Source organism: Pogona vitticeps, chromosome 3 (genome assembly GCF_051106095.1).
Source record: "Pogona vitticeps strain Pit_001003342236 chromosome 3, PviZW2.1, whole genome shotgun sequence".
NCBI classification, from domain to species: Eukaryota; Metazoa; Chordata; class Lepidosauria; order Squamata; family Agamidae; genus Pogona; species Pogona vitticeps.
Window position 1 is genome coordinate 200,477,095 of NC_135785.1, and position 14,055 is coordinate 200,491,149.

General features: G+C 39.5%; 1 protein-coding gene across 5 annotated transcripts in view; it reads left to right on the forward strand.

Annotated features, from left to right (window-relative positions):
• DSCAM (DS cell adhesion molecule) overlaps positions 1-14,055 on the forward strand; it is a 427,910-nt gene that overhangs the window by 270,199 nt on the left and 143,656 nt on the right. For all 5 annotated transcript variants that reach the window (XR_013543612.1, XR_013543613.1, XR_013543614.1 and 2 more), the window contains exons 9-11: positions 1,477-1,755; positions 4,294-4,413; positions 8,361-8,534. Coding sequence is in view for 2 of the 5 variants with exons in the window: in XM_072994153.2 (XP_072850254.1) it covers positions 1,477-1,755; positions 4,294-4,413; positions 8,361-8,534 (573 nt within the window). In the remaining 3 variants the exon portion in view is untranslated. The remainder of the gene's footprint in view (positions 1-1,476; positions 1,756-4,293; positions 4,414-8,360; positions 8,535-14,055) is intronic.

Consider the following 14,055-nt stretch of genomic DNA (forward strand, 5'->3'; position numbering starts at 1 on the left):
TCCATTCCAGTCGGGCTTCAGGCCACATCACAGTATGGAAATGGCATTGGTCGCCCTGCTTGATTACCTATTGAGGGAAGCCAATGGGGCAAAATGTCCTTGTTGGTTCTCCTTGATATCTCAGCTGCCTTTGATGCCGTTGACCACGTTATCCTCCTGGGATGGCTTTCGGAGTTGGGGATGAGTGGCCTGGCTCTTGCTTGGCTCCAGTCCTTCTTTGAGGACCGTTCCCAGAGAGTTCAGCTTGGAGAGAGAATATCAGCCCCATGGCTCCTCAATTGCGGGGTGCTGCAGGGCTCGATCATCTCTCCAATGCTGTTTAATATCTATATGAAGCCACTGGGTGGGGTCATCCGGGGGTGTGGGGCATCAGTATACTGATGACACACAGTTCTACATCTCCTTTTTTCCATCTCCTTTTTTTCCAAGGGATGCTGTTGCGTCCCTTGAGTGCTTCCTGGGAGGCTGTACTGCAAAGGATGCAGGAGAATGGACTGAGGCTGAACCTGGACAAGACAGAGGTTTTGAGGGTGGGCGCCCCTCCTATCAATGGTTTGGGAAGCTCCCTCTCATTTGGGGGGGGGTGACTCTCACCACAAAGAGTGTGGTCCACAGTTTAGGGGTCCATCTTGACCCAGCGCTTACCATGGAGTCCCAAATGGCATCTTTGGTCTATACTGCCCATCTACATCTTCGGCGGATTGCCCAGCTGTGCTCCTATCTTGATGTTGGGGTGCTCACCACTATGGTCCATGCGCTCATAATCTCGAGATTAGACTACTGTCATGCACTCTACGTCGGGCTACTCTTGAGATTGATGAGAAAACTACAAATGGTCCAGAACATGGCGATCAGACTATTAACTGGGGTGAAAAAATACCATCACATTTCCCCCACTCTGGCAGCCTTACACTGGTTGCCCATTTGGTTCTGCGTTGACTTCAAGGTGTTAATGCCCTCATATAAAGCCCTGAATGGTTTAGGACCTCAATACCTGACAGAGTGCCTGCTCCGCCTTAGCTCTACTCGTGTCACTCGATCTAGCCAGGCTGGGCAGCTGAGAGGCTAGACACTGAGAGAGGCCTGGAAGAAGAGAACTAGAAACTGGGCCTACTCGGTGGTGGCCCCTCGCCTCTGGAACACCTTGCCCATGGAGATTCGCCTGGCACCCTCGCTGGGAGTTTTTAAGAACAAGTTGAAGACTTGGTTCTTCAGGCAGTCCTTCCCCCTTTCCATTTCTTAATTTCCTAAGTCTTACCATCTTAGTCTTTGTTTATCTCTATGTTGTCTGATATTGTTTGTTTTAAATTTTGTTTTATACTGTATTTGGAATGTAAAGCGCCCAGAGTAGATTAATTGAATCTAGATTGGTGGGGTAAAAGCTGAAAAATAAATAAAAATAAATACATTTTCAAAGTTCTTAGCACCTACACAACTCTTACCCTAACAGTATTTTCTATTTCTTTTTTGTTTTAGTGCCACCCTTTATCCAGCCCTTTGAGTTCCCAAGGTTCTCTATTGGACAGCGAGTGTTCATTCCATGTGTTGTGGTCTCAGGGGATTTGCCAATCACCATCACCTGGCAGAAGGATGGCAGACCAATCCCAGCCAGTCTTGGGGTGACCATTGACAACATTGACTTCACCAGCTCCTTAAGGATTTCTAATCTTTCCCTCATGCACAATGGGAATTATACCTGCATAGCTCGAAATGATGCAGCTGCTGTAGAGCACCAAAGCCAATTAATTGTGAGAGGTAAGCAGGTGTAATTAATCTGTTTGGTGGCAAGTAGGTGAAAATCAACAGTATCTTTAAATGACAATTGTTAGAGGACAAGGCATGAGGTACTGGAATATCAGATAATCTTTTCTGTATACTATAATAGCAAGATTTTTTTAAAAATCACAAGGCTGATTCTTTTTAAGTGAACCAAATCAAAGATGAAGAAATATTTTCATAACATTGTGTAGCAGCCAATATGACATCCCATTTCAAGTAGGAAAAGAATAAGAAGAAAATGAGACCCTGAATACTAATGTACCCTTATTGGTTAATATAATATTATAAACAGACACTCAATTCTTTCTGATGCGTCAGATGAATATGGGTTTTACATTTTCAAAGTTCAGAGAATATCCATACCACGATATATTAGTCCTGCTTTTGCTTCAACCTTTCCATCTTAGTTAAGCCCCAAAGTCATTAGTCATCATATTGATCTTTAAGGACTCTATGAGTTTAGCTGTTTCAAATATGAGCCACACTGTAATTCTGTTGAGACAACGGTCTCATTATTCACTGGGGTTTATTTTAAAACATCATCTACAAAGAAATACCTGGTCCCACGCTCTTTTAAGTCTGACATTTTTATTTAGTATCTGAAGAGACCGACCTAATGCTGGAGAAGGAGGGCTCTCACCTTCATAACTGCCATTCATGTCTTCTGAACTTCAACAATGCAGTAAATGTCAATTGCCTTTTACAAAGATGTTATTATGCAGTCATCGAAGCAATAGTGGAGGATTGCTTTCAATATGGCAACAGCTTGCCACCACAACACAAGGTCTGTTTCAGTTGTTAGGCCAACCAAATTGGTTTTTTTCCTCCCTTCGCCTATTGCAATGGAGGTTGAAGCAGCCTCAACATATTGGCAACCTTTTCACATGTTTTGGTGCACCAATATGGGCCTCACTGTGTACTCCATACTTAGAATTACTCATTATATTTCGGTCCTGCCTTTTCTGCACTGAGTTCAAGATACAGTGGACCCTCGACTTACAGACGGCTCGACTTACAGACTTTTCGAGTTACAGACTTCTCTGGCCACAAAATTTAGGTTTGACTTACAGCCAGAGAATCAACCTACAGACCAGAAAAAAACCAAAATGGAACCAAAATGGAACAAAAATGGCCAGTTATGGCATTAATTGGTTTTCAATGCATTGTAGGTCAATGGAGACTCGACCTACAGACTTTTCTACTTGCAGCCACTGTTCCAATATGGATTAATTCCGTAAGTAGAGGGTCCACTGTATCCACATGGCTCTCCTTCCCCCCCCCCATTGTATCTTTACAACAACCCTTTGAGGTAAGTCAGACTGAAAGAAAGCAGTCACTCAAGGCCACCTGGTGAGTGGCATGGCTTGACTATGGATCTCTCACTGACTCCTCTCCTGCTGTATCAGAGGGCAATTGGTATGTCAGGTGTAGATCTGTTTTGTGAAATTGCCTTCACATGAAGACAGATGTGTTCCATAAGGTGCCACAATTCTTAAATTCAAGCTATATAACTTCCAGAATTACTTGTTTCTGATGCCATATGCATAGCAACATGTTTGGATAATTGCAAAATCTTTCTCCAGGAAGTTCAGGACAACATTATTTGGGTCATCCAATTTTAGATTTCCACAAATGTGAGGTTATTAAGAGGTAGGAGTTGACCAAAGAGAACTTGCCAGACTTCATAGATAAGAAGGGTTTTCAGCTGAAGGCAAAATCAGATGTTATAAAGAACCTGCTATGGTTTGAGAGTAAAGCATGTTAGTGTTGGAGAGACATGACTGAGGCAGTCTTTCCTCTTCAGGATACAGTACTGAACTTCAAAGATATCCCATGATGATGTAGAATTCTAGACCAAAGTAGACTTTTGTCTTGAAGGGTGGGATATAAATCCAATAATAAATAAAATAAAATAAATGATGTTTCAAAGATCAACCACAATGCAAACAAGCTAATTTGCATTTTGTGGGGGACAAGAAAAGTGCCTGCTGCTCACTATAATCGTCCTTTAAAGATTTTCCTATAACAAGAAGATGTTAATACAGTGGACCCTTGACTTACAGACGGCTCGACTTACAGACTTTTCGAGTTACAGACTTCTCTGGCTGCAAAATTTAGGTCCGACTTACAGCCAGAGAATCGACCTACAAACCAGAAAAAAAAACGAAATGGAACAAAAATGGAACAAAATCGGCCGGTTACAGATTAATCGGTTTTCAATGCATTGTAGGTCAATGGAGCCTCGACCTACAGACTTTTCGACCTGCAGCCACTGTTCCAGTATGGATTAATTCCATAAGTAGAGGGTCCACTGTAGACCATAAGTGGTCTACAACATCTCCTTCTGCATCCCTAGTCCATTCAATATCCTGATTCATTGTGGCTCCCATCAAAATTATTACAAAATTTGCACCCACTCTGCTGTTAAAGCAGACTGTATAGTTGTGACTTCTGGAAATGCTGATCACTGTGATTCTGTTTTCTTATCTTATCTTTTTGTTATTTTCATTTCAGTTCCCCCCAGATTTGTAGTTCAGCCAAGTGACCAGGATGGGATTTATGGAAAAGCTGTGATCCTCAATTGTTCTGCAGAAGGCTATCCTGTCCCTACAATTGTCTGGAAGTACTCCAAAGGTATTTTCACCCACCCCTTTAATAATAATTTTATGTAACATAGGACAGTGTGTGTTAAAAGCCCTTTACTTCATTGATTTAACAAACTTGGTTCCTCCTTCTTTCTCTGACATGAGTGGACATTTGCCACTACTTCAAGTGCAATTAAGTTTTGTCATTACAGACTTGTAATTAGAAGCTTCTAATAAGTTTGACTAATATTCATTGTGAATGTTTGAGGAACAGCAACCAGTGGTGGCTTGAGCCAAGGGGAGAATCAAGACCAGAAGGGGGTATTCATAGATGTCTACTCACAGACAGGCAGGCAGCAAGGATACAAGCAAGTATTCGTACATACACATATCGAGGCAGGCAGACAGGTGTTCCTTCTAGCACTCCCAGAAAACCCCACCTTGCACTGAAGGGACAATTCTTCCTAACTCTTCCTGCTTTCCTCCTGATCCCTCATTAAGCAGGCAGGCAGTTGTGGGCTAACTAGAGCTGCAGTGTGTTATCCCTAAGAGACTGGCCTCTACTACTGAATGGCTTCCCAGAAAGGTGCTAGCTCAATAGAAGTATTGTGATCTTTTCCTTGAACAAGAAGCTGTTCTGCTGCATCACAAACCAGTTTTGAAACTATCTTCCATCTCATAAGCAAATTATTACTTGGTGGATGGGTGGCACCTATTGGGGGGGGGATTTCTACACCAGAGGCAGGCAAAGTATGGCCCTTATCTCCCCTTCCCAGAGCTGTTTTTGCAAACTCTGCACCATCAGACACCTCCCTGCCCCCAAAATAATCCCTGCTTTCCCTCAGCCAAAATAATAATAATAATAATAATAATAATAATAACAACAACAACAACAACAACAACAACAACTACTACTACTACTACTACTACTACTACTACTACTACTACTACTACTACTACTACTACTATTATTATTATTATTATTATTATTATTATTATTATTATTATTATTATTATTATTATTATTATTATTATTATTATTATTATTATTATTATTAATTTCCTACATCCTTTACGAACAGCAGTCCACATTTTATTTATATTGTGCCCACTCTACGCAAGTATTTAACACCAAAATGTACTTTTTTTTCAACATTGGAAATGGTCTTTGTCATGTCTGGTTTACTTTTAAAAAAACCCTTTTCTTCAGAAGTTTGTGTAAAGCCCATGATGCTCCAGGGTAGAGAATTAACCCCCAGACTTTCTCAAGTTGCCAACTAATCTTCTGCAGTGTTCTTAGATGCTTCCTATAAAGACTCTATTAAAGACTCCTTACACCAATTTCCATTATACATCATTAGCATAACTGACTGATGTTTATTTTAAAAAATTAAAATAATTATTTGGGTAGCATAGACTATCAGATCCTTTCAATACACTGGAAAGGTCAAGTATTAGTAGCATACTCAGTAATTTAGTTTACGCTTTACTTCATACATTAACATTTTCTGTTCCTCTAACAGAGTATTAATTCTGCCCCCACTTGACTCTAGCTTGCCCTATGAAATTGGCAGATTTTCTAAAATTAAAAGGTACTGCTCAGTAAATAGTGGCTGAAATCCTCTTGTTTAATATAAGTTGCGCTATGTTAGACCATATGAATCAGTGGAACTTACAGAGGTGTTGACACACAACTGATAAAAACCCTCAAAAATGTTGATTGCAAAATGTTATTCTGAGAATTTAGAAACCTGTAGTATTACAGTCTCATTACTGTGTTAGTGTCGGGGTAGTTTCCAGCAAATAAAAAATACAAAGTGAATCAGTAATATTTTGCTTTGAGCTAGCTATCTTGCTAAGGGACGTGGTGGCGCTGTGGGTTAAACCGCAGAAGCCTCTGTGCTGCAGGGTCAGAAGACCAGCAGTCATAAGATCGAATCCACGCGACAGAATGAGCTCCCATCATTTGTCCCAGCTCCTGCCAACCTAGCAGTTCAAAATCATGTAAAAATGTGAGTAGATAAATAGGTACCACCATGGTGGGAAGGTAACGGCATTCCGTGTCTATTCACGTTGGCCGCATGACCACGGAAACTGACTATGGACAAACTCTTGCTCTGCAACTTGGAAATGGGGATGAGCACCGCCCCCTAGAGTTGGACATGACTGGACTAAATGTCAAGGGGAACCTTTGCCTTTACCTTTTTAACTATCTTGCTAATTATTTTGAGTCTTCTTAATATTCTGATGATGATCCACTTCCATGCTATGTAGCATACAGTATCAGGCAGCATTGTTTCCGTACTGTTTTTTAGTTTTACAGGGACAGGTTGCTCGCCTGTCGCCTAACCCTCCTCCTTTCTCATCCAGACTTGGGATTGACAATATTCTCCTTAATATTAGTGCTATCATATGTCTTGCATTCTCTCTTGAATATTACCTTGTATTCTCATGTCATGGTGAGGCAGGCATCCTTTACTGCCAGTGTCTCATCTCTTAGAGGTATTGGAGCCCTTAAGATGTTGCAGCTAGTGCAGTTGTATCAGGTTCTAACCCACAGAATTTTGCATGGAGAGTTAGCAAATCTCACCCTGAATTTTGCACTCATGGCCACTGGAGCCAGGCGCCTTTTATTTCCCGAACTCTTAGGAACAGTGCTTTTTTATCATGATATAGGGCCATTCCCATTGAGCCATTCTGTAGCAAATGGAGAAGCCTCCAGGTACTTTGACTGCAGCTGTATTGTCTGTGGCAGGGAGAAAACAGACAAAACCCTCTTCTGCCTTGACTTAAGTAATAGTACAGCCAAACTCCCCCTTCCGCAAGTTTATTATGGTCTCTGGGGGTTGTTTCTGTATGTATAAACCAGTCAATTTGCTTTAAAGTCTCGGCCAATTATTTTGACACATTTCAGAAGTATACAGTTTTAGGTTTTATTCTGAATACTTCTCAGTCTTTCCTGTCACATTTATGTGTGCAACATGTATGCAAAGTGTTATTGTTATTCAATCATGTAGACTTCCAACATAGTACTGTACATTAGCAATCTGAATCTAGATTCATATACCATAATTATTTTTACTCTTATGAAGAAGAATGTTCTTCTATGTGTGCCCTGATATCTTGGTTCCAGTTCTGTTTACTTGCTAATATTAAGAACTTAATTTGATATATTATTTAGTGTGTTTCTTTTAATATAATAGAAGCTGATCCTAGGATACTTCTGGATTGCAAGCAATATTATCTTTAGCATTGCTGTTGTTCAAATTGCATTTCATAGTTTAATGCCTGACCAGATTTTTGCAAGTAGGCTGTAATGATTTTGCAAAAAAGTGATTTCACCAATTTCAAATCCTGGGACAGTCCAATTCTGTTCATAGTTTACTACAATGAATGATAGCAACATTTTACATCCAGATTTGGAATTAGCAACTCCCTTTTCCTAAAAATGTGGAAAATCACATTGATCCAGTGGGAAGATGTTTTCATTATTAGAAGATCAAGTAGCAGCTAAATTAGCTGGTGGATTCAGCTTCTAAATACTGTACTGGAATAGTTAGCACTGGTTCTTCCCTTTTGGAAGGAAATCACATATACAATTCACATTAGAGTGCCAGCCAGACCTTGCAACAATTATGAACCTTTTTTAATTTAAGTGTTCTTTTTAACCTATTTCTCCCTACCTTTTTCTGCACGTATATCATGGTGATTGTTGCAGGACCTATAAGAATGGCTTTTGCATAATTATGTTATAAACTGCCCAGAGAGTGCTTTAGGCACTATGGCACGGTAATACAGTAACTTTACTTTTCTGCTTCTATATCAGTGTTTTCCCACTTTGATCTCCCAGTTGTTTTAGACCTAATCTCCCAGAATTCCAGACCATAGGCCTTCAGGGAGCTGAAGTCCAAAACATCTAGAGGGCTAAATACTGAGAACCACTGGTTTGTATGATTTATAGCAGACTACTTGATCCATCTTGAACTCTCCCAATAGGTGCTGGAGTTCCCCAGTTCCAGCCAATTGCCTTGAATGGGCGCATCCAGCTTCTCACAAATGGCTCCTTGTTGATCAAGCATGTACTGGAAGAAGATAGTGGATACTACCTCTGCAAGGTCAGCAATGATGTGGGGGCTGACGTCAGCAAGTCCATGTACCTCACTGTTAAAAGTAAGACTTTCTTCCTGATCCAAGTAATAACTATTAAGTTGCAAAGGCATATCTGTCATCTCCTGTATTATCACAACATTTTTTTCATCCATGCTGAGGCACAGTTACACATTCTCGTTGCACCAATAGAATGACTGTATACAGCTTCTTTTAGAGAGATTAAATGGATGTAAAAGAGGAGTAATGAACACTGTTCATCCACACTGATGCAATGCCTGTGAGCTGCTTGGACCAGTTCACGCATTTAGAGACTCTTATGGTATAGCATGACATTTTTGTATGGCTGATATGCATTAAACACAGACTGAATGTAGATTGAAAATCAATGCTAATGCCTGGGGATGCTACCAAAGGGGATGTTTACATCTTTAATGGATTTCCCACTTCTCTGTGGTAACAGTATCCCTGATAGGGAAAGACTGGATAATTTTTTGTGGTCATTGCGGGGAAGGGACAACACATGTTAATCTATAATCTCTGTCTCAGGATGTCAACTAAGTGTTTTGTAGTAAATAGGCAGGTTTCTCGAGATAGTGATTTGAAATTAAATAAATTGCCTGGCTTCCTTATGATCAACCATATTTACAAGTTCTACTAAAATGCATTGCTTTCCTGGCATGCATGAATGGACTTTAACTTTTCCTGTATGCTGCTGTGCTGGGAAATTTAGCACTGGAGAACACCACAAGAATTTAACCGTACTGAACTTCTGCTGAGGTCCCATTCAGAAATCCAGGATAATAATATATACTCGGTACTTTTGAGTCAAGAACATTCAGGCTCTTCATTAGAGATGAAGTTCCAATTAGAAAAGTTTTATATTTTGTTCTGTTTTGTTCTTCCAGATGCAATATGAGATGGGAATAGGTGGCCAAGAACGTTATTTTAGAGAGGGAACGTAGTGTGAATACCTATCCTCTCTCCAAATATCCCTCACTGGTTCTTTGAAGTTTCTCATCAGAAGCTAGTCTTTTACTGGTGGGTCAGTAGGGGTTTCTTCCAAGTTACTTTGTGACAAAGCTGTGTCAGGAATCTTTCGGTGCATATCTGGTCATGTGACGGGATCTGTCACCGGTAGTATATCATTCAGTTGTCAACCAGATTGTGACCGACAATAGTATTACTGCACAAAGAGTGAATAGGATTTCTGAAGATAATATTTATCAATGCTGATGTTCATGGGTGAAGCAGCATTTCCATGTTTTCTCTCTGGAGTGCAACTGTTTTTGCAAATTTTCCCTCATTTTAGGGGCTTTTCCCTGAAAAATATGGAGATTTCTTTGTGAAAAAAACTTATATTTTGCAAAGAAAGAAGGCAGGGAGGGAGACCATGTGTTTTGTGGCAAAATTTGTATTTTGCATATTTGCAGAGGTTGCAATGCAAAATAGATTCTTAGTGGGGTGTTGTGCAAGGTATCAATACACCTTTTTTTCCCCAAGGGCAAGAAAATTTGCAAGTGTTCTTTATGTCCTTAATGTTAGGATACAGCTCCTATCGTCCCCAGCCAGGATGGTCACTGGGTCTGTTGCCTTGTGATAAGTCCAACACATTTGGAAGACGAGCGCGTCAGGGAAGGCTTTGGTGAGAGGCCCCTTTCCTGATTGCATCTGATTAATTTAGGATCAATGCAAAAGGCAAAAGATATTAGAAATTGCTAACAGTTTTCTTATGAAAGCAGAATGAACCCCAATTTTCTAAGGCAATTATTAAGAGACTAACAGTTGTATACTAGTAGTAGTGCAACCTGATTTTCAAATAATTTTAAACAACCCCCCCCCAAAACCCAGCAAATGCTGTGTTCTCAGTTGACAGCTGTACACAGTATTTGTCTGATCATGCAATGCAGTTTCTTGTGTGATAAAAGAGCATCCCTTATCAAGAAAGAGCAGGAACCTCTCCAGAGAATCAGCTGCTGTTTGAATCTAATGAAACCTCCTCTGGCTGTAAGATAACAAACATATACATGCTTGCTCCCCTTTCCATTTCTCTTCTCCCCACGCATTACTCAAATTGTCAATTTTTCATTTGTTAAGTGGTTATAGCAGGAAATATTTGTGTGGCAGAATCTATTTAGCCAAATGTGCATGCTTTGCAGACTGCTGTTCAGTGTATAAAATTATATGTTTGATGTGTAATAAGCCATGATAATAAGCCCCAAGCACCTATGCAGTGTTATTTAAAGCTTGTACCCACATTTGTGCCATTCTTCTTGTTATTCACTGCCTCACTGTTTCACTGTAGTGTTTTTCTCCACCATTTTCCTTGCTTCCTTTGTCATTCTGCCCCCCCCACCTCACAATATTGGCTTTTCTGCTCTAGTCCTAAGGGGTATCTGTACGACTAGATGGAAGCCCTCAAGCTCCTTCACAGTGTGACTCACTCTGCTAGCCATTAATTGATCCCACATAATGTGATTGCCCAGCTTTGCAAGGTCACTCTCTAACTGTCTCTCCTTGTACTCAGAATGAGACGAGGGAGGGAATGTGCTATAGGCAGCATTTTCTGGGTGACAAGGTTAGAAAGAAATATAGTTCTCAAATCGGTAAAATGACTGACAGCTATTTTCCAACTTACACAAAAGCTCTCCTCTCTGCTCCCTCACTCCTGCTTTCTTTGATAATTAGGAGCTTTCAGGTCAGACTTTACCACAATAGAGGAACTGAGAAATTAATGTGGATTAAGAAGTATAATTTGGGTCACAAAAGTCTAGAAAGCAATTTACTACTCTGAAAAAGATAAGTGTAAAGATCAACACCACACATCTCACAAGCCACCAGCAAATTCTGTTGACAGATTTTATTTAGGTCTTTTTGTGGGGAGGGGAAGCAAATACAGTACATAAAAAAGACAATTTCTGTAGATTTGACTGAAGGGTTGCCCCTCCTCTTGATAAACATTAGGAATAGTTTCTAATATTTTTTCACACCATAATAAAAATCAATTCATTGCAATTTTCAAAGCATTATTTCATTGCATAAATGATATACATTATTTTTTCAAAAATTAGCTAGTTTAAATAAAATCAATTCTCTATTCAATTGGAGACTGTAATGTCAAAAAAATGAAGTCTTGTCTTATCAGATCATAAGAAAGCAGTAAAACATACATGACGTGAAATGTTTTCTCTACCTCTTCACCTTTTGGGTTACATTCAGGCTACTTCTTGCAAGAAATGTTTATCTGCTATGCCTCATTTTTTGTATTTCATGGGACTCATTTCATCCATATCTAAGAAAATAGTACACAAGCACACACACACACACACAGTGAAATACTATATATATTTATATAGTCAAATCCATCAGTTCAGACTATAAACATGTCACAAGTAGGAATATATATACTGCATATATTCCTACTTGTGACATGTATATGTATATACTATATGTATATATGATAAACCTATAATAATCAAATACAAAATACAATGAAATATACTTTGATATAAATATATATAAAACACCTAATTTGAAATGTTTGACTTTTTTTCTGTTATTTGTTGGCTTTGTTTCATATTTCATTTCACCATTACACATGAAGAATAATGGCAGATATGTAAACACAATGGTGTCTGTAGAATTTTGTCCAGGTAGAGACAAAGCTTCATAGTGAGATCTTAGCATAATTAGCATGGGTGGTGCATCCAATTACAACATGTCACATCTGTCTGTGTATATTAAAATATTTTTTGAAAACTTAGAGTTTGAAGAGAAGTGTCTATGTCTCCCTGCCTGATGCATCCACCTCTGTTTATAAGAAAAGAGAATTCACAAAAAGTGCAGCTAACCTCACACCTCATACTTTCTGATTTGATGTGAGGTTGTACACATTTGCACTGTATTGTGGAATTAAACATAGGGAGGAAATTCTAGATTTGAAAAGGTTTTTCTCATTTTGCAGTTGAGAAGCACTGGGAAACCCAGTTCTGTTGAGTTTTACCCATGGTAGAGCATGTAGGAGGATTAAGGGAAAAATTGTCAACTCTGATGGACCTCACAGGCTTAAACTTTCAAAGAGTGTTATACATTTTATAGTGCTCTTGCCATCTTGAATGGAAGTTTCTGCTGGAGGAAGAGATGACATGACATCCTAGAGACACTGAAACTCTTCTTTCTAAACTTATGGCACAGTTACACATCATAATATTTCTATTTTTGTATCAGATTTAGCACATTAAACAATTTAAATCCATCAATTACATGATGTACAGCTAAACATAATTCTTTTGGCCAAGAAGCGTGCTTTTTTTGGTCAGGAAGTATGGTTTTTTAAACACCTGCTAGGGGCTTTACTTGATTATGAACACAATTTACTGTTTTTTGAATCGTTTTAGCATATGTGAATGCCTCTGTCAGAGTAGATTGTGTCTATGGGGTTTGTTGAGTATTATATGTCTGAACTCTTAATTTTTTCTATATGTTTCTGTTTTATCACTGCGTTGCTTAAGTGCTGGGGACTGCTGACAGCTGCCTTGCTGGTGATTTATCTTACTCCTTTAGGATCTAGTGCTATGCCTCTTTGAAATACATTTTAAAAATTAGGAAATTATTAAAAAATAACTGACAGCATTGCAGCGGAAGGGAACAGAAGAAGCAACAGCGGTAGAACCTGTTGCAAGAGTCCCGGGGAACTTCCCTCTATGCCTGCCTCCTTCAGCATCATGCTACCTACTCACCCACCCTCTCCAACAAAGGGCTGCTGCGGAAAAGTGGAAGAGAGAGAGAGTGGCTGAGGAACCCACCACCACAAGGTGTGAGCACTGAGGTTTCAATCCACTTGAAATTGCAATGATTGTAAATACCCATAGAGTTCCTGGGATTGATATACCACATAGCTTAAAAACGAAGGTGCACAGATATCAGCACAAAAATCACATGACTCTAAATCAATTTTTCGAAAACCCCATCCAGCTACTAATATATTTCAACATTGTAACTGCACCCTTGTTCTATCTTGCAGGACTTTATCCTGCGTGCTGACTTCCAAGGATTTCAATGTGTTGAAGAATTATTTTTTCTTATGCAGTGTGATCCACTGCCTCAGAGCACACACAGAGCACTTATCCAGCACCACTGAGTAGCTGCAACCTGCCCCATACTATATTCAATGATAATGTCATTATCATGTCACTAATAAAGGGTTCTGTGAAAAGTGGTATAGCTCCAATGTAAGCTTCAAACCAATGCACTTTCTTTGATTTTGATGCCTCTCTTACTAGAATCCTATGTATTTTTTCAGATGCTTCTTATACAGTGGACCCTTGACTTACAGACGGCTTGACTTACAGACTTTTTGAGTTACAGACTTCTCTGACCGCAAAATTTAGATTTGACTTGCAGACTGAGATTTGACTTACAGACCAGAAAAAACCAAAATGGAACAAAAACAGCCTGTTACGGGATTAATCGGTTTTCAATGCACTGTAGCTCAATGGAGACTTGACCTACAGACTTTTTGACCTGCAGCCACCGTTCCAATACAGATTAATTCTGTAAGTCAAGGGTCCACTGTACTGCCTGG